The sequence below is a fragment of the Lissotriton helveticus genome, chromosome 9, assembly GCF_964261635.1.
Source record: "Lissotriton helveticus chromosome 9, aLisHel1.1, whole genome shotgun sequence".
Lineage (NCBI taxonomy): Eukaryota > Metazoa > Chordata > Amphibia > Caudata > Salamandridae > Lissotriton > Lissotriton helveticus.
In genome coordinates this window covers 621,578,261-621,602,249 of record NC_136070.1, presented here as the reverse complement: position 1 = coordinate 621,602,249, position 23,989 = coordinate 621,578,261, and the positions used below count along the sequence as shown (strand labels likewise).

Below are 23,989 nucleotides of genomic sequence, written 5' to 3'. Positions count from 1 at the left end.
CTGTGCAGGCGAATTAGTGAGTGGGCGGGGTCACGATGGCTCCGTGCCATCATGATCACACACCGCCCGTGACTCATGATGGCGTGTAGCCGTCATAAGTAAGGGAGCGCCACGCCCACCCCTAGGCTCGCCAGCACCGCAGCAGAATTCACATTGCGGCAAAAAAGTTAATATTTATTTGCTAGTTTACTTTTTTATGTTTAATAACAGTTACATCTTAGTTTAAATGTAAGTTTTACTTACTTGGTTAGATAGATGTTGAGATGTATATATTAATGGTCTGGTAAGAGAATCTAGCAGAGTGTCCTCACCTTGCAGAGTTTGTCATTTTTGCAGTATTTAGGTATTTAAATTAGAGTGCCTTTTATATTGTTGGTTCAATTGCTTGTTTGAATTTATTAGTGAAAGTTGTTTATAGACATTTTATTGGCTGATTTAGTTTGAATTTTTTTTATCAGTTGAGTCATTCTATGTAAACGCTAATTTAGGTGTTATATTTGCTGTATGACATAGTTTTATATATTTGGACATAAATGTATTTATACATATGTTTGTTCATATTTATTTTGTTGTTTAAATGTTTTTAGTTATTGGAAATTCCTTTGGGGTTGTATTGTTAATATTTTAGATAGATACTTGTTTTATGCAAAAAGTGTTTTTCTATCTATTTGTTAATGATTATATAAATATTTTGGCAAAACTATTGTAGTCGATATTGTGTGTGATATTTTCGATACATTGTGTTTATTTAAAGGTGACAATACCTTGGTTTCTGATATTTTTGTTTGTTATATAGGTAAAAATCGATATTTTTAACAATGATATTTGTGTCTCAATATTATATAATAGTGGAGTGGTGTGGCTCACTGGTTAGAGGCGGCAGACCCGAGAGCAGAAGTCGGCCCGGGGCCGGGGTTCGATTCCCGACGCGGCAGGGTCAGCGGACTCGATAATTCTCGCCTCGGTGCCCACTCTAACCAGGGGTCCCACTCGGCAACTCTGGGCATTAGCTTGCCTAATCTCCACAACGCCCCCCCCCAACGCTGGGGATGCTTGGCTCCACCTTGGGGATTCACAGCAGGGACCATCCCACAGGTAAAGTCAGGACGGGTTCCCCAGCGGTATACAGCGCCAAGATGCCCCCCGGTGATTCGCGTGCTATACAAAAATACATACATAACATTACATAACAGAGCTTAGATGTGCCTGTATGGCCATCACTGGTAGGCTGGGAGGGAGGTACTGAGCCCTGCTTATACTTCAATATGCTGTGTCCTGCCTGCCAGCATACAAAGGGCTGCATAACCCCGGTAGTTAGTCTAGAGCCAGGACAAGAAAGGTAGAATGGCTGCAGACTTCAAGGGGATTTTCTAGAAGCTTCACTCACCTTCCAGGGGAAAGACATGAGGTATAAATATTGGGCCTCAAATATCAACTCTTCAGTACACTTCGGTATCTGTGGATGCTCTGACAGGGAGAAGGACTGCTGTGTTGCTGAAAGGACTGCCACTGTGCCGTACTGCTGCTCTGAAGGACTTCTGCCCAGCTGTACTGACCTTATGCCTGCTGCCCTCTTGCTTGGGTGAGAAGGACTGGACCTGTAACTCTGAGAAATATTTGGCTGGAGTCTACCGTTTAGAGTCCTGCCCTCCCAAGTGATGCCACCCAAGTCCTGGACCCTTGGAAGCGAGCTTGAAGGTGCTCTGCCAAGCCCAGCTATGGTCCTTATTTGAACGACACAAAGCCACAAGAAGTCTCGCAAAGCCTCACTGCACAGCTGCCTGCCCCATCAAAACCAATGGAAAGCAATGCGAAGCCTCGCCGCACAGATGCCAGCTCATCAGCACCAATGCAAAGCGACGCAAAGCCCTGCCAAGCTATGCCACACAGCTCCCAGGAACCGATGCAAAGTGAAGCAAAGCCCTATAAAGTCTTGCCGCACAGCTTCACCAGAACCAATGCCAGACAACGCAAAGTATTGAAAAGCAACGTCACGCATGTCGTGCTCTAGAATTAAGGTACCTTGCTCAGCAGACCTAAGTGGGTCCCTGTAGCGGGCCCACGTTTCATCACGGTCAGCCAGAACATGTGGCCTAGTTCCGGTCCGGCGCAACCAGATAGCCACAGTTAGCACATTCACGAAAACCTTTCAAATTGCATCTCTCCGGCTCTACTGATTGGATGTTTTATTCATTAAATTAAGTTCTATTTTTCTCAAGGCCAACAAGACAGAACTTCAGTTTTCAAGTAAGAACCCAGAAAGATGGGCAAAATAGTTTGGGCCATCAGGGATATGCCAAGCACCACCACCTGTTAGTTCAGTGAAATCTCTAGGAGTATACCTTGATCCTCAAACTTCCCTGATCCCTCAGATAAAATCAGGGGTCTCGCACTGCTTTTTTTACTGCAAGTTCTAAAAAAAGCCCACCATTTTTTTTAAATCAAATCTTCACAGACAAGTGACTGTTTCCTGCAGTCCATCTAGATTCAATTAGTGCTATCTTCCATACATGTGGCTTGGTACTTCCAGTTGTAGCTCTCTCCCAACTTCAAGAGATTCAGAACTATGCAGTAAGAGAGGTTCCTGGTTTAAAGCAAAGTTATGACATCAAAAATGATCACATTCATTTGCATTGATTTTCTGTGAAACAAAGGATTTCTTTTAAAATTGTATATCTAAAGATCAGGGTCTTTGTGGCCTTCAAATGTTCCCCCTTGCATGGCGCTTTTCATTGTACAACTCACTAAAAGCTTACACTCTTGGAGCACTATACTCTTCTCTGTTGTTTAAGAGCTCTAAGGTGGGACGATAGTTGGTGTCTGTCACTGCCTGCAGTTGTGGAAGGCACTGCCAATGACCCTGAAGTCCATTGCTTCTCACTTGAGCTTCAGGAAGGGACTAAAAAACTTCCTTTTTTGCTAAGGTTTTAGTATTTATTCTACTAACCTCAGCTCTGATTATGCAGCACCAAAATCCTTGTTGGGTGAACTTTGCACTCAATACGTTTTTATGTACTCACTCACTCATTCCCTAACTCGCAAACTTGCTTACTAACTCATATTTGCGAACCAGAAGAGGCCTAAACATTGGAAAGACATTTCTACCATTGACCGCACAAGTTTATCTTGCCCATAATGCATTCTGATCCTCACTGTGAGATGGGCAAATTTCCCCTATGTGAGAATGAACAAAAAATGTAAAGCCAGTTTTGGAGGAGGCAATGCATCATCCTATGGTCCCACACTTTCCCTGCTAGAAATGGCACCCTTTATTTCTACATATAAGTTGTAAAACGTATGAAAGTCAGAATCTTGTTAAAGATGTGGTATATCCAGGACTGCCCCTGAAAATTGCTACTTAGTTTCATAACTCGCAATACAGAGCAGCAAAATTGTCATGATTCCGGATTCTGCGGACAAACCTCCCACCCACAACCCACTCGCTTCATCTTCTTGTTCTTACTTTGACCTGTCAGCAAAAGGTAATCAACACAATAATAGATTTTTGCTCCATAGTTTGTTGCTTTGAAGAGTTAATACATAGTACCGTTTAAGGAGTAATGTGACAAAACATTTTTTTAATGAAATTCCTGACGTATTAACAGGGAAGTCATTTATTTTCCTTAAAGAACTTTTTTGCTTCAGTGACACTGAAACCAGCATTCTGCTCAGCAAAATTTCATTTTTGACTGAGGACCTCTGTTCAGAGTATCTTAGAGGACACAACCAGTGGAGAAGTAATTTAAATAAATCATTTAATGGACACTTCAATCAAATCAGGAAGAAATGGCTTTTGAAATTTATTTTTTCATACTTCAATAATAATATTTACATTTGTAACTATTTATTATTAGATGTGCCAACACTATTCACGAGGAGCCACTAGACATTATGCATGTATGTATGCAAGTATATGGTATTTCTATAGCGCAAAACTAGCCAAAAGGCAGTGTAGCAGTGTAAATGTTCAAGAACAAGCCTAAAGTGAATGAGAAGTAAGAAGGGGAGATGGATTGTGGATGGTTAATGCATTGTGATGTAGTGTTCTTTCTAGAGATAAGTCTTCAACTCTAGTAAATTGGAACAGTGTAGAGGCGTTCTTGATGGCTACTGGGTTGTTGTTCCTTATCATGACTGCATATAGGAAAGTCCTGCTGTCTTTTTGTTTTTTCAACTTCAATGTAAAACTGAAGAATGCAAACTGCTGGTGTTCTGGCCTCGGAAGTGCTGAGAACCATCAGAGATGATGAGCTTGTCTGCAAGATAAGCAGGTTTGAATGTCATGATGGCTATGTAAATGATGTAACTCATTTTGAAGATGGTGGGGCTGGCCAGGGAAGCCAAAGGAGTTCCATCAGGATGTGAGCTTATTTCAACTTGTGCAATATCCCTCAAGGGCTGCCAGTGTGGAGCCTGGCAGGTGCTGATAACGTGAGATGTGTAGGGCATTACCACCATTCAGATGTCAGAGTACAAGGGCTTCAACAGCAGTTCTGAAGTCACTTTATGGAAGAAACGGTTAGACTTTGCCTAGAAGAGAGAGCTGGTACCAGGCCATCCTTGTTTTGTGGGTGATAGAGCGTGATTGTGCTCTTTCATTTGTAGGGGTGCATCAAAATCATGAGTAGTTCGCACTGCATTTATTCTTTTGTCGTATTAACATTGGACAGTGGAATGTGTACTGTAATAATGTGAAAAGTGATGTGCTAGGTGTATTTTTCATGTAAATGTGTAGAATTTAATGTTGCAATACATACGTGTTTAGCTGAAAACATTACCGTGTAGAATTTGTGTATGAGGCTTACAATTATTCACCTACTTGATGTGCTAATGTAACCTGTTGATTTAGAAATGCTTAGTAAAATGTTCATTTATATGTGGTGTCAGAAGGCCTACGTGCCTTACTCTTATGTTGGCTGATTTCTGTTGGCCTGAAATGCATTCTCCCTGGAACCTCTTGTATTAGCGATATAATAGTTGAATTTCATGTTCATGTTAGATTTGTCTTTTCTCATGTTTCTGCTGCAGGTGGAGAAATTCATCTTTGATATTTAAAATAACGCTTTTGTTTTAGGAGTTAGTCTCAGGGAGAAGATACATTTGTACAAGGAGTGCTTCACTGGAGAAGTCCTGGGAATCAAGGTCATCGAGCCAGGAGCTGGGAGTATCGAAACTGAGTGGAAATTCACCTACGAGGAGGTGTTCAGCTGAATGAGGCGATTGGATGATGTGAAATGGACGTGTTCTATGATTTGGTGTTTTGAATTAGGAACAGTGCCCAGAGGGTTGAGTTAGGAGAAGAAAGGAGATCAATGGAGGGAGAAGGAGCATCTTAGCCTTAGGCTACTTGACCTATACAATGTGAGTATTTCTTAGGAAGTCTTCATGCGCTGACACCTTTTCTTAACTTGCCTGGGGAATGATAAGTAGGGATGTTATGGTAGTAGAAGTGTAGAGACAGACAAATGCTTTATACTTACGAACCTTCAATGAAGGCCGATATTGATGTAGGGGCACTTATTACCTGCGCTCTGGAATTTATCATTCTTTTCATGATCCAGCGAATTAACATTGTACGCAGATTTGGCTTTGTATTAGTTTTGATGTATTTTTACAAACTCGTATTGAGGTGTCTGTATGTCCAGTTATTCTTGGCTTTGTAAAAATCTCCCATATCCAAGAACCTTGAGTCCGTTAGTTCTTCGGAGCTATGAATCAATGTGTTTGCAAAACCGTTGTGATAAATTATTTCTCACCTCTATACTTCTAAGCAGGCACCAACGGTTCCTTGACCGGGGGTTCCAGAGTAAATTGGGAACAAGAAACCCGGCTCCATCATGGTCAATGTGTTCCCTAAGATGGAGCTTGGTGTTCAGGGTGATTCCAAGTGGCTTGCCATTTAATAAAAGCTGGGACACAAAGCCATCAAGGTTCATGCGATTGAGCCCGATTTCTTGTCAAATAACAGCATTTCAGTCTTTGTTGGGTTAAGCTTCAAGTAAGTGCTGGCCATCCAGGTCTCAATGGCGTCCAAGCAGTGTTTGAGGTTTTAGAATCTTGATGCTGTTGAGTAGAGCATCCAGTGGCTTCATGAAACAGCTGAAGATGACAGGAGACAGCATAGAACCCTTTTGGACTCCACAGGTGATAGGGATCTTTTGTGACTTGGAGGAGCCCACGTGAACAAACTGGTGTTGGTGGAAATATGAAAGAGTACCAATGAAGGACATTTCAGTGAACCTCATTTGAGGCTCCAGAAGTATGAGAGCGGGATGGTCGACTGTGTCAAAAGCAGCTGAGAGGTCCAGCAGCATCAGGAGGAAGACATCATTTTTATCTGTGGTCAAGAAAGCATCGACTGCGATTTGCATGGTAGTGGTCTCCATGCTACAGCATGATCTGAAGCCAGGCAGGTGGTCATGCAGGAGATGGTTAGCATTAATGTGATCTTGGAGTTTAACATAGGCTAATTTTTTAATGACCCAGCCAGTGAATAGTGAGTGTGCGATGGGCCGGTAGTTGTCGAGGTTGTCAGGGTCTAGTATTGTACTTTATAAGTGGTAGGGTCAGGCCTCTCTTGAGAGTTTATGGGAAGATGTCTTGAGTGAAGGAAGCATTGACAGTAGTAAGTATAGGTTAGAGAGCAGCCACAGATATAATATTTTTGAAGGACAATGCTACAGCATCATCTTCAAAGAAGTTGCTGTCAGGGACATGATTAGATCAGAGAGATAGGGATGGGTAAGGGCTTTGAAGACTCACCATTGGTTATTCTACTGGAAGGGGTGAGAGTAAGAGATGAAGCTGGCTTCAATGTGCTGTTTGATCTTCTGTACTTTTTTTTTTATAGAAGAAGAGGTTTATGGCATTGCACTTTTCTGTGGAGTGAGGAAAAGGTGGGTCCAGCAGGGCGTTGATTCAGTGTTTCATTATAGTGATCAGCCTTCAGCTTCTGTTGGCGACTTCATGGATAATGTTGATACATTACTTTGCGTTGCTTGATGTGTTGACCTATCTGCATGCTTCAAACGGAGACATCCAAATCTAGAGCTCCGCTGGAATTGTTTTACTTCCATTTTCTTTCCTGTCTGCAGATGGATTATTTATTGTCGGCAAGGTAATTTGAGTACCAGGGTGCTGAAGAGCTTGACATGCACTTGTGTGTTGTAATTGGGGTGTGAAAGTTCAAATAGCTTTCCAAAAATGTGTTGAAGTTTTTTAAAAGTGTGGTGGCATCGGCCGTGGAGTTGATATGGTAAAAAGATGAGTTTCATTATTAGGTTATCTTTGGAAAAGTTTTTTAAAGATCTGGACTTCTCCTTTGTATTCACATTGGTTTACTGACAGGATCCTGAATGGGATATAGGAATGGCAAAGTAGTCAGCCCAGTCCTGGGATATGGGTGGTTTACCCTAGACCAGAGGTCTTCAAACCTTTTTAGGCCAAGCCCGCCCTGACAATATTTTTTAGGAGTCAGCCCCCATCACCAAAATTTCTGGCAGATGGAATTTTGCATTTTTTACAACCATTTTAACCCAGTCAATTATCTGACAACTCATTTTCACACTAGCGAAATAACATTAACGGTGTTTTGTAAATTTAAGATTTGTGAGTTGTAAATTTGGCACAAAATCTCAGAACTAATGCAACAACCTTTGATGGGAAATGTTCTTTTGAGTGTAAACTGCCACAAGGTCAGTGCATCCACCCCCACCTTTCAGGACCCCATCTGGTACCGTGCAACCCAATCTAGCAAATAAGCAGAATGTTGGAAGAACTGGCAACCACATCATTCTCTGGGTAAGAACTTTGCTAAGAAGATAAAACTCAATCCAATGGAATTCCCACAACCATATATGTTTATTTTGTATTATCCTGTGCAAGCAGTATAGATGCCATGGGCCTTGGTGTTGTAGTGTAGTTCCTATTATCCCAATACGCTCTGCGCATTGGAATAATAACTTCAATAGTATAGACGTAGGACAGAGGTTAACTAGGTCTTCTACTGTCGATATTAGACTTAAAGTTTAGTGTTTGCCAGCTAGCTCAGAGTTCACTAGAAACTTTCTCGAATAGACAAGGAGGAGTTTAACCTCCCTGGATAGACAAGAAGGGATTTAGTTTCTGACAACCATAGAACATGACAACTTTGCTCTCCCCTAATCAAGAGTGTATCTCGAGAGTCGTGTGAAAACAAAAGACAACTTATTTTACTCAGTCAGTTCAGTGCATTATTAGTTTCACCAGATTGTAGAGAAAAGGAAGAGACGGGCGTGTTCAATAAAAAGATGTTATTTATTGATCAGTCTCTTTTCTCATACAAGAGAAATGAATCGCTATTATTGCAATACTTATTGTTAAGTAAAGTGCATACAGTAATAACAGAATTATAAAATAATACTGTAAAAGCATTGATATGGTTTCTTAGCCATATGATACTTAAAATGGATAAAATAGATACATACATATATACATTGACTAATCGTACTCAACTGGTGCTTCTAACTACGCCTACCCCAATGTACCTGACCTAAGCCTAATACGTGGCGGGAGTAGATAAGTAGCAGTTTAAGTTAAGTTTGCTTTGCCAAGAGTCTGCTTCAAGAATTCTCTACAAAGGGTTATTCAGTTCAGTACCTGGGATTTAGAAGGCTGGAGGGCTGGTATCTCTATCTCAGGGCTTGATATTCCAGCTGCCTGCAAGGCGGCTTGGAAGCGCCGGACCTGGATTTCTCGGCAGGAGAAAAGGCAGCGTCTCTCTCTCTCAGCGCGTCAGGAAGGAGGGGCAGCGTCTGTGGGCTTCGCTGTCAGCTGGGCTCCTCGGCAAGTCTCGCTGCTCCAATCTTGTCACCACCTCGTGTGTTTGCTTAAGGCAATGTCGGTATTATTTATACCTGAAAGGTGCCGGGATTGACGTAAGGATGGACATAAATACGTCAATAAGGATGTCATACGAACTGGTCGTTCGCACATTCTTTACTGAAGTTCTCGGCTAAATCAAAACAATGGCTGTGGGGATTTCCCAGGTCGTGGTAGGTTTGATTTGTTTTGAGAACACCGTATGCCTATTAGGGGGCTGGAGAAATAGTGCTTGCCTAATGAGATGGCATGCGCTATGACCTAATCAGATAACGGGCTTCTGTGCCGTTGTGTGGCTAATCAGATAACGGGTTTCTGTGCAGTTGAATGGCTGCTAGTTAATTATTAACCAGACAAGGGTCAGAAATAGGGGGATCGATACAGTACCCATAGTAAATACATCACACCCACTCCACGTAATCTATGTCCATATTTACAAGTCTAGGCATAGTAAACAAAACTGTAGTGCATGTGTATACCGAACCACCCCAAAATACAATCAAATGCATTTTGAAAATTTGGAAATGCGAAATACACGAAAAGATGAGTATAGTTACTATATGCACTTCAAGCAGTATAATAATGCTAAATCTAAACGCATATTTTGAAATCAGCATGAACGAAATGCGGAAATTACACATGAAATGGCTCTTAATACAGAAGAAAAAGTCGAGACCATCTCATCACAAAAATCATAATACTTGTGAACATGCTAGAGGGTAGCTAATGTCTCTAGAGTAGCTAAAAATAGAAACTTTGTTCTCTAAGAATAGTTTTACTTTAAGCAGAAGATAAGTGTCCCAAAAAATCGTAAATATTTTTGGAAATGGAAGGGGAAAAAAAATGTCTCGCTTTCTGTAAAAACTGGTGAGAAAATTTCTTATTGCTTTATTTTCAAAGTTGAAGGCCAAATTCAGGGTGTAGGGAACGCCGTGTGCTAGTTTGCTCAAAGTCATTCTTTCTGCTCTGGTGAAAACATCATATTGTTGAGGCTTTCGAAAAAACTCTCAACTGCTTCTTGCGAAAGTTCCACTAACTCTGAAAAATTTTGTAGCATGCATTCATGAGCATGATTGCCTTCATTGATGTTTCGATCAGCATAGCTGACAGAAGGTCGTACCTGATCGATGCTGCTTTCATCTTGAACTTCACAACTCTTCAATCGTAGTGGTGAAGTCTCCACGAATGCCGTCATCAGGATTGGTAGCCGCTGGGGACAGCACAATGCATGAGCCGTTACCGGACCCAACAAAGTCTCTGCGTCCATTGGCACATCCGATTGTAGTGTCAGACAGGTGTCCAACACGCATTCTTCGCCGTATAGCAAGCACCTTAATACAGGCATAACACAACTTTGCCACATCGGTCTAAATGAAAGAAACCAAGTCATGTTCAAATCTCTAAGCCGGGCTATTCCAAGGACTTTTGTTATGCGGTCCCGGTATCCAATAGCTCGGATTGTTTCTTCCATTGTCGCTGGTGTCTTGTCTATGACGTGGTTTTGCCATAGCGAAGTAACAGGATCAAAAATAGGATGCCTGCCACTAGTCCCAAAAGGAGAGGAAGTCCGCCAAAGATGGAATGGACAAAATCAGGAAAAATACCCAGGATGGCTTTGAATGGGGTTAAAGCTCCCGAAAACACTGTCTTAAATACACTTGAGATTCCGCTTGTATCAGAAATATTTAAGATTTCGCTCAGTATTTCTGCGAAATGTATGGGGGAATTGGTTGATAACAGTGAATGAATCTCAGCAGTTGTCCTTGCAACTTGGAGATCATACGTTTCTTTTGATGACGTTAACATGGTTGGCGTCTGTAGGAGCACTGTCTTCATTCTGCTTAAAGTATCAATTCGAATAGAAGAAATTTTCTAACTGGGCCATAACCTTGCCTCCCTGTCTCGGGCATCGTTTGGGAACAATACTCGTTCACAGCACATGACCTTCGTAGTCACGGTTATGAAATAAGGTTTTCCGGGCAGCAGACTGCAACATCTGCGATCTACAATTAGAATGTAACTCCCGTTCGAGAGTCTCCTAAAGAATGGTTCTATTTGTGTTGCAGGTGTGCCTAGCTGGTGACATGAAAGGTTATTTGAAGTCCCTTCACATGTTCCATGCAAACTAATACCCTGACACAGAAGTGTACCGCTTAGTGACCTTTCACAATTATTGCCACTAAGGAATACACTTTGTCCTTTATTACTAACACATGCGTGTGTATAGGGCAAGTTCCATGTTGACTTAATGTATCCTTTACCCAACCTTTCATACTGGCCTGCCTGTATATATTTTTGGCAGTATTGAAACTGGAAAGTTGTTATCGGAATATTTATTATCCCATGTATTATCCATTCAATGACAGGTCGTTCTGACATTGTCAATGGTAATCTCTCAAGTTTTTCAATGCTCAGAATTGTATAGTCAGCACCCTTCTGTGCCAAACTGATTTGTTTATCAGTAAGGTTAAAGATATTAAATAGTGACGTTGTGTTGATTAAACGCCAAGGCACATAGCCTGAACGCAGATTTTGTAACGTCCAGCCAAGTTGTACAATAGAGCGCAATTGGGACTGACCGTGTTGTAACATCAGTAAGTCTTGCGATATTATATCGATTGCTGAAGACACAATACTGTCCAGTGAATATATTCTGGAGGACAGAGTCATTAACCCATTGTCTACAACAGAAAGTGATTTTTCCAAATTAATACGGTCAATTTCCCGTATTTTTTCTGCTGTCTCAATTTGAGTTACTTTCCAAACTTCATTGTAAGCTGCATATATAGAGGCCGCTATGAAACGTTTTTGACGCTGTTTGCGTGGTCCCATAATGAAATCACGCAAGTCAGCACCTTCTTGAAGTAAAGTTAGGTGTTGCTTAATTTCTGCCAGTGTGGATGTTTGTAGCCATTGAAGGCAGAGCTTGCCCACACTGTAAGTAGTTACTATCCCTGGATGTTGTCTTTGGGAATATCTAGGGTCTGGCCTGGTCAATTTGAACCCCTGTATTTTGTTCAGGAATCTGTCTTGACAGTTATTAGTGTCTGTGGGCCAGATCAACCATTGTTTCCAATCAGGATGTGTTCTGTTTTGGTTTAAAATATGGTTCACGTCTATCTCAACATCTATAGAGCTATTACTGTTCGTTGTTGGCTTTGGAATAGACGGTTTGTTTAAGTCTTTGATTTTGGCTAAGCCAAGACAGGTAGTTTGTTGAATAGTGTCATTCAAAAATATAATTTGTTCTGGGATCATGCAGGCTCTGAACAATGATTCTATACCTTGTACTTGCCAATCTTTTGTACCCCAAACAGTTTTTGTTTCAATGTTACTGTTCCAGAAATCAAAACCAAATGTATTCATTTGCTCAAAAAATTAATCTGAATATATCAATTTCGTGTTTGTAAGCATGGTCTTCATACCTGTCCTATTCAACAATTTGAAATAAAATGTTTCTGCATTACTTGTGTTAAACCCTGAAAAGTATGAATATTTATCATATAATGTTTTGGAACTACCCTTTGGAGGAGTAGCACAATGTTCCCATTGGTTATAATTTAAAACATTTCTAGGCTGTGCAGATTTATGTAGATAATGGTTACCATAGTGGTTGTAGCAGAACATTTGATCATAGTTAGATGAACCCTGCAAATAATCATGTTCTGTAAATTTAGCAGACATTACTAGGTCAGACATCATATCATTAATACTTTCAAAGTCCCAATCACCAGCAAATGTGCTTGGTTTTACAAAGTCACTTAACGAGATCTTAAATTGGTGTGGATACTTCAGGATTTCAACCGGGCCATAGATTTCATAATCAGTATTGTCCCATGCTACACCGCCTGGTATAGGATTGGCTGTGAAGTTCACTGAAGAAAGTTCTCTTTTCTTGACATGTGAAGATGTGTGTGGTTTAAGGACCAAGTTGATTTTCTGGCTTGCTGTGTCCATTTTAGCATATTTTCCCTCAATGAAATGTCCCAAGCATAGTACCATGATGAGCCAAAGTATGAGGACAAATGCACCAAATGTCACCCAAATTTCAATCCATGGAGAAGTCAGATAGGTTCCCTTTAGTTGATGAAAAGGTTCTTTTGCTTTGTCTTTAAAAGTTTTTGTTGATGGCTGTACTTCTGGTTCGCTTTGTTCTTCTGAAGAATCATTGAAGTTGATGAAGTAGCCAGATGCCGTTCTGTCAATTGTTCCAATTGCTTCTGGATTACTTTTTGCTTTTTGCTTTTTCTTTGTTCCATTAGAAAAGTCTGTAGTTACATCATCGTAGGTTGTTGTTTCTTGATGAAAAGCTTTGATTTGGGTTTTAAGAGGTTCAAGTTCCATTGCTCTGTTGCATAGTCCTTGTTGTTTAACTGTAGATTTTCCAAATGTGTTCAGTCTTTCAGTTTGAACCTCTGTGGATGTAGCAAACTTTGGTGTTCTGCTACTTCTTGGGAGTCCACTTGGCCTACTATTTGTTATCGGCCACATGATTGTGGTTTAACCAGGTCGATGGATATGACTCGGTTCTCCTTTTTACCAGCAAGGGGCGGTAGTACTACTGATCTTGTCCCGTTGATAGACAAGACAGGAACTGCTTTTCTGTAAGAAGGCCCAAATTCCTTCTTTACCGCGATCTTTTCTCTGACCAGATCCCCGACTTTTGGAATCCAGACAGGCCTTGCTGGGACAGGTGGTTTTTCTTCAGTGGTTGTTGGCTGCTGTTTCAACTTTATGTTGCTCAGGTCTTTTCTTGTTTCATTTAAGTCCTGTAAAATAGCCAAGCGATCTTTGATATCAAAGCATTTTTCTTTAACCACTGAAGTCTGACTATCTAAGTCCTGGATTAACATTCTAGTCCCAAACAATAGTTCGTACGGACTGAGTCCTTTCAGAGAATTTCTTGGCAGGTTATTTAGACTACGTTGGACACTTATTAAATGTTTGACCCACCCAGCTCCTGAACCTAATACCTTTGCTGTTATAGATTGCTTTATGTCACGTTTTTTTCTTTCTACGATTCCGTTTCCCTCAGGATGAAATGGACAAGAATACCGCAACGCAATGCCCATGCTGGTCATGGCCGCCCTATAAGTTCGAGAGCTAAAAGCAGGACCCTGGTCAGAATGTAGCATGCCAATTGCGTATGTGCCGATAAAGACTCGCAAATCTTTTATACCAGTTCTGGCGTCAGCCGATCGCTGGGGCCACATCCATATGAATCTCGTGCATGAATCCACTGCGACCATGATATATTTATAGTTACCATCCCTTTGTAAGGGACCACAGTGGTCCAGGTAAACACAGGCTAATGGTTTATCAGAGATTAGAAGGTGCGTCTGTGCTGGTCGTTTCACTGTTGATACTTTCATTCTTTGACATATTTCACATTCTAGAACATAGTTCCTTGTTTGTCGTCGCATTTGTGGCCACCAGTATCTCTGTTTTAATAATGATACTGTGGCTGAAACGCCAGCATGTACAGAAGCAAGCCCTTCGTGTGCCGCTATGATGAGTCCTAACCTATGTTCCATGTTTGGAATTGCCCTATCCCCCACTCCAGGGATTCGAGCAAACGGAACATTATTTGCATCAGTTATGTATGAGTACTTTACTGGAAAGCCTTTCGGGAGTGTTTCTATCGCATCTTTTACTGTAGCGCTGACAGCCTGTAATATTTCGCTGTCTATTTTTGTTTTTGACCGAGTGATGGCAGCTACGGAAGCCGTTTGCACAGCTGCCTTCGCGGCCTAATCAGCCAATGAATTCCCTTCAACGTGAACGCCATCACGTTGATGACTCAGTGTATGTATCACGTGAGTCTTTTGTAGTTCCTTTTGCAGAAGAACTACTTGTTCCCAAAGCATTTTATGCTTGATTGTGCCACCTTTTGCATCTTTAAAACCGTTCTGAACCCAGATCTGCAAGTATTCATTGTAAGATTGGACGCAATAATATGAATCGCACACTATGAGTGTGGGGAATTCTCGATCGGTATTTTCAAGCGCCATCTTGAATGCCAGTAGTTCTGCTCTTTGAGCTGTACAGTCTCCTAGAGATTGCGTTTTAGTGACCACTGGTTTAAATTTTCCTTTGTGCCAGCGACCTTTTACAATCGCGCACGCAGCACTGTAAGCTTGCTTACCCCCCACTGCGGGTTGTGCTGATCCGTCTGTATATATTATACAGCCGTAATGTTCTAGAGGCAGAATTTCGGTCGGCAGAGGACATTCAAATTCATATTGGAGAAACTCTTGTGTTTTTAAGTTGGGATCAAATTCGTACGCCACGTCTGTTGCAGCAAGAGAATTAGCCCATTGTATCCATCTCGGATGGAGTGCTTTAGCATTCGGAATGCTTGCCTTTGTTACCGCCTCCAGGGCTGGTATCGGTGTCACGATGATTATTCGTTTACCTTGTGCTAGGGCTCGTTCTTTTGCTACTGCAGTCTGTACCGCGGTTAGAATTTTTTCCGTTGAGCTAAATTTCATTTATGCTTTTGTGTACAAGTGTGATTTGTATGCTATTGGTACCTTCTCTCCCTCATTAGAGGTCAGGTATGTGAATCCGCATCTTCCTGGGATGGCTCGAATCACAAGGTTGCGTGTGTTGTCACGTGTTTGTAATTTTGTTTTAACTAACGTATCTGTTTGTAAAGATCTCAAAATTTCTGTGTGTTTTTGAGTCCAATTGATTCTTTTAAAATCTGGTTTTATAAGATCATAGAGAGGTTTAACTCTCTCTGCATAATTTATAATATAAGTTCTTCCGAAATTTAGGAAACCTAGAATTGATTGTAAGTTTTTTAGTGTTCTAGGTGCTTGGATTACAGCACATTTCTCTAGGAAATTGACAGCCAGGCTTTTGCCTTCACTTGATAGTTCATATCCTAAAAACAGGACAGTTAGATGGGCAATTCTTGACTTTTTAAAGTTGAATTTGTAACCCTCTGCTGCGAACCCAAGTATTATGGTGTTCACTCTCTTCAAGTGAGTATCCAAGTCATCATCTGTTAGATAGATGTCATCGACATAAGATAATGCTTCGTCATCATATATTTGTAGTAACTCTGTTACTCTTGCTGAGAATAATCCTGGGCTGTTCTTAAACCCCTGGGGCAAACGACAGAATTTTTTTTGCGCGCCATTTATTGAGAACGCGGTCAAATATCTGCTCTCTGGTGCTATATTTTGACAGAAGAATCCATTAGAGATGTCTAATGTTGTTTTGTATTTTTTGCGCACTATGTTATTCATTAGTGCAGCACTATGCGAGTTTTGTACTGCAAAGGTTTTGCAACATGAGTTAAGGTGTCTGTAGTCCAAAACAAGACGATATGAATTGTCTGGTTTGGAGACAGGAAACAAAGGATTATTCATTTGTGAGGTGCAAGTTTCAATCACCCCCTGGTATTCAAGTTGATCTAGGATCTCTTTTACCCGTTTTTTAGCTTCTTGCTTAATTGGATACTGACTCTGTGCAGTATGTTGTGATTTTAACTGGATTTTGTGAGGAGGGGAGTCCTCATCCCATCCCACATGGTTTTTATATAATGCAGGAGCTTGGGCTACTGCCCACTTTCTTGCAAGTGTATATTTTTTATGAATTGGAATATGATTTGAGAAGGCAGGCATAATTATTTCTTCGCCATGAGGGCACTCCCTGACAAACTCTGGTGGCCAGTCTCTTTCAGCTAGAAGGATATCATAGCCCTTGGAGAGATTATCCCAAAAGAGACCCCTTATTTTCCTAGTCTTATCCCCCTCTATACGCAATGTTATTTCATATATTTTATGAGGTTTGCTAACTCTGGTATCTGCAGTTTCCACCTGAATGTATTCATTCGTGTCCACTGTCTCCAGATGATTCATAAGGATCTTGTGAGCTATGCTCACTTCTGCTGCGCTGTCTAGCATTGTCTGAGCCCATTCTCCGTTTTTCAGCTGTGTCCTCAGTATTCTCGGCATGGTTGATTACTTTAATACTGGCTACCTTCTTTTTTGGAAACTGTAATTTTTTATTTTGATGAGCAGGTTCCTTGTCTTTGGACTTGACGTGCTCTTCCCTGTGTTCTGACCGTCCTCTTCTTTCCGATTTCTGCAAGGAAGTCTGAAAAGATTGAGAGGGACGTGTATCAATATCTTGATATCTATCAGGTTTCTTCAGATTATCCCTATTTCTAAGCTTGTATTTTTTCTCAGAGGGCTCCCTCTGGGGAGACTTGTGTCCTTGGTCCGGAGATCTTTCTCTCCGCCGAGGAGACCTTCCTCTGGACTGGAATCTTTTTTATTTAGGAGTGGATTGTTTATTTCCATCCCAGCTCTTTTTTTGAGTGTTTAGATTATTTTTAATAAATACCTTTTCAGGTTTTTCAATAAGTTGGGGTTTCACCGGTTTTCCACCCAAACTATCTCTTCCTAGTTCTTCATAGGATTTTTCTATGATTCTGGCAATTTCAAATGGTTGGTCTGCTATATCTGTCTCTTTCAATCTCTGGTGGATCGCCACATTTGCTGCTTCTCCCTTTATATTGGCTAATAATATTGCCGAGACCTGCTTGAAGTCTTTTAGTAATTTCATACCAAGAGTTAAAGCAGGTTCTGGACCGTATTCATCTTGAATTTGTTTTAGCACATCTGGTATTACTGACATGGATGGAACACCATGTGTTTTTGTGTAAATGGAAGCAAAGACTGTACCCCAAGTGTCACAGTCCTCTACATGTGGTGTGATTCCCATTGGAAGACAGATAGTCAGAATCCTGTGTTTCTCAACCGGGGTGGTATCTGGAAATACCGCCTCTATTTGAGTGATTTTTTGTGCTAACCAGAATGGAATTTGTTCCCGTTTTGCGGGTACCTTACCTAGACAGGACTGTATGTTCTGTGGTGTAATTTTATTTGTGTTCCCCTGGTGAGGGATCAGCTGTGGAATTTTAATAGCTGGTTGGACTGTTGAAGTCCGCATTACATATTGGACTAATTGTCTGTGTATTTTTATTAGTTGTTTTAGCTGTGCTAAAAGTTCTGGTGCAGACATTTCTTCAATGTCTGGATGTGGTGTGTATCCGGATAGGACCGGCCACGTTGCTCCTGGTCTACCTAGTGGACTGAGCCTGGTGATGTGATTGTTATGTTTTAGGGCGCCATTAAACCAGAGCAGGTGCTCTTGGTATTTGAGTGGTATTTCCACCTCCTCGAAAGGAGTGTACTCATTTGGAGGTTCCTCTATTTTGTAATAGTGGAAGTCCTTTGTTACAGCGTTTGCTGCTGGAAAGTTTATCCATGAATAGAATACCTCTGTCTGCCGATATTCGTGTGCCTCAATTACGAATATGACTGTACCACCTCTCGGTGTCAGCCCATTTTCTATAAGTTTTAAAGTTATAGATTTTCTTATGTTGACCGGGATGAGTATTGCATCCGGGTCTTGCTGTAGGAGACTATTGTCAGCCGCTAGGAGTTCTGCTGCTAATCTAGCTGTCTCCCTTTCTTCTTCAGTTTCTGACATTCTACTGTCAAGAAGGTTAGTTTATTTGCAGATCAGGTTTCTATGGAAACAAAGATTAGATGCACAATATTTTGGAACAGTGTATCCTTCAACGTTGAATAAACCAAGAACCATACATAGGAGTCTCCTCCTACTAAGTTTGGCGGATTTAACCTTTCACCCACTCCAGACGTCTTTGGAGTATTATGGGGAAAAGGGGTCTGTGTGAAAAAGCACGACTGAGTTACTCTAATGTCTTACGTTAGATTTATCGCCTATCCAAACAGTTGGGCGCTATGTAGTGTAGTTCCTATTATCCCAATAGGCTCTGCGCATTGGAATAATATCTTCAATAGTATAGACGTAGGACAGAGGTTAACTAGGTCTTTTACTGTCGATATTAGACTTAAAGTTTAGTGTTTGCCAGCTAGCTCAGAGTTCACTAGAAACTTTCTCGAATAGACAAGGAGGAGTTTAACCTCCCTGGATAGACAAGAAGGGATTTAGTTTCTGACAACCATAGAACATGACAACTTTGCTCTCCCCTAATCAAGAGTGTATCTCGAGAGTCGTGTGAAAACAAAAGACAACTTATTTTACTCAGTCAGTTCAGTGCATTCTTAGTTTCACCAGATTGTAGAGAAAAGGAAGAGACGGGCGTGTTCAATAAAAAGATGTTATTTATTGATCAGTCTCTTTTCTCATACAAGAGAAAAGAATCGCTATTATTGCAATACTTATTGTTAAGTAAAGTGCATACAGTAATAACAGAATTATAAAATAATACTGTAAAAGCATTGATATGGTTTCTTAGCCATATGATACTTAAAATGGATAAAATAGATACATACATATATACATTGACTAATCGTACTCAATTGGTGCTTCTAACTACGCCTACCCCAATGTACCTGACCTAAGCCTAATACGTGGCGGGAGTAGATAAGTAGCAGTTTAAGTTAAGTTTGCTTTGCCACGAGTCTGCTTCAAGAATTCTCTACAAAGGGTTATTCAGTTCAGTACATGGGATTTAGAAGGCTGGAGGGCTGGTATCTCTATCTCAGGGCTTGATATTCCAGCTGCCTGCGAGGGCGGCTTGGAAGCGCCGGAGCTGGATTTCTCGGCAGGAAAAAAGGGAGCGTCTCTCTCTCTCAGCGCGTCAGGAAGGAGGGGCAGCGTCTGTGGGCTTCGCTGTCAGCTGGGCTCCTCGGCAAGTCTCGCTGCTCCAATCTTGTCACCACCTCGTGTGTTTGCTTAAGGCAATGTCGGTATTATTTATACCTGAAAGGTGCCGGGATTGACGTAAGGATGGACATAAATACGTCAATAAGGATGTCATACGAACTGGTCGTTCGCACATTCTTTACTGAAGTTCTTGGCTAAATCAAAACAATGGCTGTGGGGATTTCCTAGGTTGTGGTAGGTTTGATTTGTTTTGAGAACACCGTATGCCTATTAGGGGGCTGGAGAAATAGTGCTTGCCTAATGAGATGGCATGCGCTATGACCTAATCAGATAACGGGCTTCTGTGCCGTTGTGTGGCTAATCAGATAACGGGTTTCTGTGCAGTTGAATGGCTGCTAGTTAATTATTAACCAGACAAGGGTCAGAAATAGGGGGATCGATACAGTACCCATAGTAAATACATCACAGTGTAAGCAAACAAAATGGCTGCCTTGACTAAGAGCTGGGATTGGAATACACAGCAACCATCAGGGTTTAATGGGCCAGATCTTCATTAAGGCAGACTGTATTATCACAAATGAACAGGAGGGAGTGCAAAACTACAACAAATGGCCTAAAAACACCTTGTCATTATGGGAAATAGCATAACAAACAGTAAAATGTAAGTTTGCTGAGCTCTGAAAGTTCCTGTATCAGAGCAGATTTGCAGAAAACAAACTGTTGTTGGATAAAACACCAGGAGTCACAGAGATAAGACTCCCAACTGGGGCCTTGAGGCAGCAACGTGCAAGGGCGCTGGATAATCCGCATTTACACAGGGCAGTTAAACCCCGTTTAAGACCTCATAGAGCTCTATTTTTTCAGCTTTATTGCACTTAATGGTTTCTTTTTGTCTAGGTATCAGGGTGATTCCCTGCCTTCTAGAAAGATTGTCAGCAAAGACAGCACCACCTGGCCTTTTTGCATGTATGTCCTACATTTGTGTGTGTTTATGTGTGAACGAATGTCTGTTTGTCTGATAGTATGAACCCCTGTGAGTGAGAATATGTGTATGAACGTCGTGCTGTGAGGCAAAACTTAATTAGTGTTAGACGTTGGTAAAGGGAAAAAAGGTATAGAGAGATTGGGGTAGTAGGAAATGTATTTTGTCCTGCAGAAATGTGTTTAAAATTACCTGCGAGTAGCTTCAGAGGTCTAGCCAGAAGTGCGATGAACCAATGTAAAAGGAACCAGCAAGGAAGACGAAAGGCAGGGAAGAAGCAACGCTCTCCCTTCAAAGCAGTATATGCTTTCAAGCTTCATTTTGATGGAATTATAATCTGCTGACAATTACTGCCACTATGCTGTTGTGTCTCTGATTTGGAGGAATGTCAGCGTTGACGCTTCCACACAGTGATTGGGTACTCTCACTGCTGCCTCCAATCACAGAGAGTCCTGTTTGTGATGGCCACGATTCTGTAGAAGAAATAGAAGTAAACATACTTCAGAAGTAGGAATGAAAAATGTAAAGGGGAAATCTTTCTGTGGAGCATGTGCCCCCCAGAGGTGTTTCTATGCCTCCCCCAGGTAGCGCGCCCCACAATTTGAAGGTTTCTGCCCTAGACTATTGGTGATGATGAGAAGACAAGCTCAAGTATGTTGTCTTTAGAGTGTGTTGGTTATGAGACATACATTCTATACCACGTTGAGTGTATCAGTGAAGTTGAAGAGATGTCTGTGTTTTTGTTGTTGTTTTTTTTATACGTGTGTTGTCTGGGAGGCTATCAATCATGAAGTTCAACTGAAACCTTATGTCACTGTTATGCACCAGATACCCATTTATTGAACAGGTCATACCCAGACAAGAGTGCAATTTACTGAGAAAAGATCCAAGTTATATAGAACTTTATATATTGTAACAGATTTGTCTTACCATGGATAGCATTCCAAATATGAGTGCCTCGCACTCTAAAAGATCTTCCTGTCCATTTCTTGAATCTGAGGGCCATATGTGCAAAAGCATTTTTGCAGTCGAAAACAACCTGAATCTTAGAATCAGGCCATTTCCAATGAAAAAAATGCTCTTTCATACATACACTACACAAATTGTGATTCAATAAACTGTTACCAAATCGCAATTTGTGTTTAACGGTTCTGTATTTAGAAGGTGCATGTTTAGGGCGTCCCTTCCAAAAACTGAACTGCAGTGCTATTTGTGTTATGGATGCAAAACATTAATATTTTATTGACACTCCAGGGTGGTGGTAACTATTCGCAAATCGGGAACAGCCCCAACCAGACCCCTTCCCCTTTGTTAATGTTGAAGCAAATATGTGTCATGAGCAGGCAGTGGTCCAAAAGACCATAACCTACTCTTAAAAAATGAAAGTTAAACGGTTATTTTTTATTTTCTTAACACATCCCATTTACCTTTGAGGAAAATGACTGTATTTAAAAAAAAAAGATTGCTTTAATAAAAAGCGATCAGAGACATGCTGGTCTGTCAACCCCAGCAGGCCACCATCCCTGTGATAGCTGCAATTCCTAATGGGTCACAAATTGTAACATAGCTCATAAATATTCAAGAAGTAGGTCTATTTGCGACCGGAATAGGAATGGCTTTCTGAAGTTTGTAAGTTTTCTTACATTAGGAATCGTGATTTCCTAATTGTGATTTGGTAAAAATTGTAATTAAAATCGTAATTCCTATTATTTGTCCATATGGCCCCAAATTTTGAGATCTTTAACAAATGGACTGTTTCTTAATGACATTTGCCATGCATATTGCACAATTTTTCTTGAGTCTCCTTGAATGTAGCTTCTATGCATTATACAAACTGACTTAAAGAAAAACCTTTTATGCACAGACAGCCAGTATAATTTCCAATTTGGTTAACGAAAAGGGTGTTATGTTGTTTTGTTGCACAAGTATTATTTCAGGGACCATAAGTATTTTGTAAATATGTTGTATCACATAAATATCAAAGTCACATTCACCACTTCAAAAACCACACTTACCACCATAGTTTCTGAAAGGCTTTTTGAATGTATAAACCACTAATGCGGCATCTGCCTTACCTGTCAGTCAGTCTAGAAAATGTATGACATTCAAGGAATCCTTTGGTATTCTAATACTCAGGCAACATAGTGTGCCTATTTTGGATGTGGAATTTTAGAAACCCACTTGTTGAGGGCAATTGACTCTAGCATTGAGTAGCGATGTCTGTAGAGACTAATTTTCTTGCTTTCCTCTATAACTCCTTCCTAATCTGTGCCAAAAGACTAGTTGCCTTTGTTGGATTCTAGGTTGTGTCCTGAGTGAGTGAGTACATGTGTGTGTGGGGGTGGGGGTGTTTGTGTGTGTGTGAGATAGAGAGTCAGACAGACAGAATGGTCAAATTCAGAACCATGTTACTCAGTGTGGCAGCTAGAGTACCTTTCATTTTTCTGAACTCGTCCACCAAAAACTGGACCTCCTCTTGGATCCGTTCCTCAATGCTCCTCTTTCCCATTCCAAAATTTCTCAAGGTCATGAGAGAGAATCGTCGAAGTTGCTTCCAGCGCTCTCCATTGCTCACGACAACACCTGAAGAGAACACAGGAAAACCTAAGAACATGACAATTGTAAATAATGCAGCAACAAAACATGTTGCCTGTTGTGTTGCGTATGCTTCAAGTCTTATTGTTTGTATATTGTACCAGGTTAGCTGTACATCTGGCAACCTGGACCAGGAAATGCAATCATAGCACAGACTAGGCTACATCCTTGACCAGTCACCATTAGGAAAATGTCCAATCCTCTCTCTAGACCTCTTCTGGTCATGATTTATTTAATTAATGCCACCATTTAATTGGAGTCAATCATTAGCCCTTGAGGAGGCCATAACAGTTTAATGATATCACTTAATGATATTTAACTCTATAAAGTTCTGAAAACTATGACTCGTCAAGTTTTCTTCCCATTAGTGCAAGGCTCCCCTCCACATGATGCATGCTCTTTCACTTGCTTCGTTCAACATCAAACTGTGTCTATCTTAATTATTCTGACTTGTGGTTTAAGTGAATGAGTTTAAACATGCTGCCTGGAACAACCGGCTGACTTCATGATATCAACTTATGAACAATCAAATCAACCCTTCCTGCCAATAGCAAATTCTCATATGCACTAAAGACCTTTAGTTTAACCTGATATAATACAAACATAATCATTGCTATTCAAAGTTAAACATGGCCCCTGCATGCTGCAGTATCCATGCATTATTCCACCATTCAAATATACCACCACCTGTCCAGGCAAGTCTCCTGCTATCAACTATTTTTAAAGATTCTATTTAAGTCCATTGACCCACATATTTCAGATTTGCAGCCTTCAATGATTAAAGTCAACTGACTATCATTTACACATATCAAACTTGGACCTTACAGACCTGAATATGTAGGACTACAATTGTCATGTATACTGGATCCACCAATTTCA

At 40.9% G+C, this 23,989-nt stretch overlaps 1 protein-coding gene across 1 annotated transcript in view; it reads right to left on the bottom strand.

The window, feature by feature from the left end:
- The window catches only part of LOC144781696 (cytochrome P450 2C11-like), a 255,785-nt gene that overhangs the window by 211,431 nt on the left and 20,365 nt on the right, over positions 1 to 23,989 (bottom strand). The window contains exon 3 of the mRNA XM_078660673.1: positions 22,949 to 23,098. Coding sequence (XP_078516799.1) covers positions 22,949 to 23,098 — 150 coding nt within the window. The remainder of the gene's footprint in view (positions 1 to 22,948; positions 23,099 to 23,989) is intronic.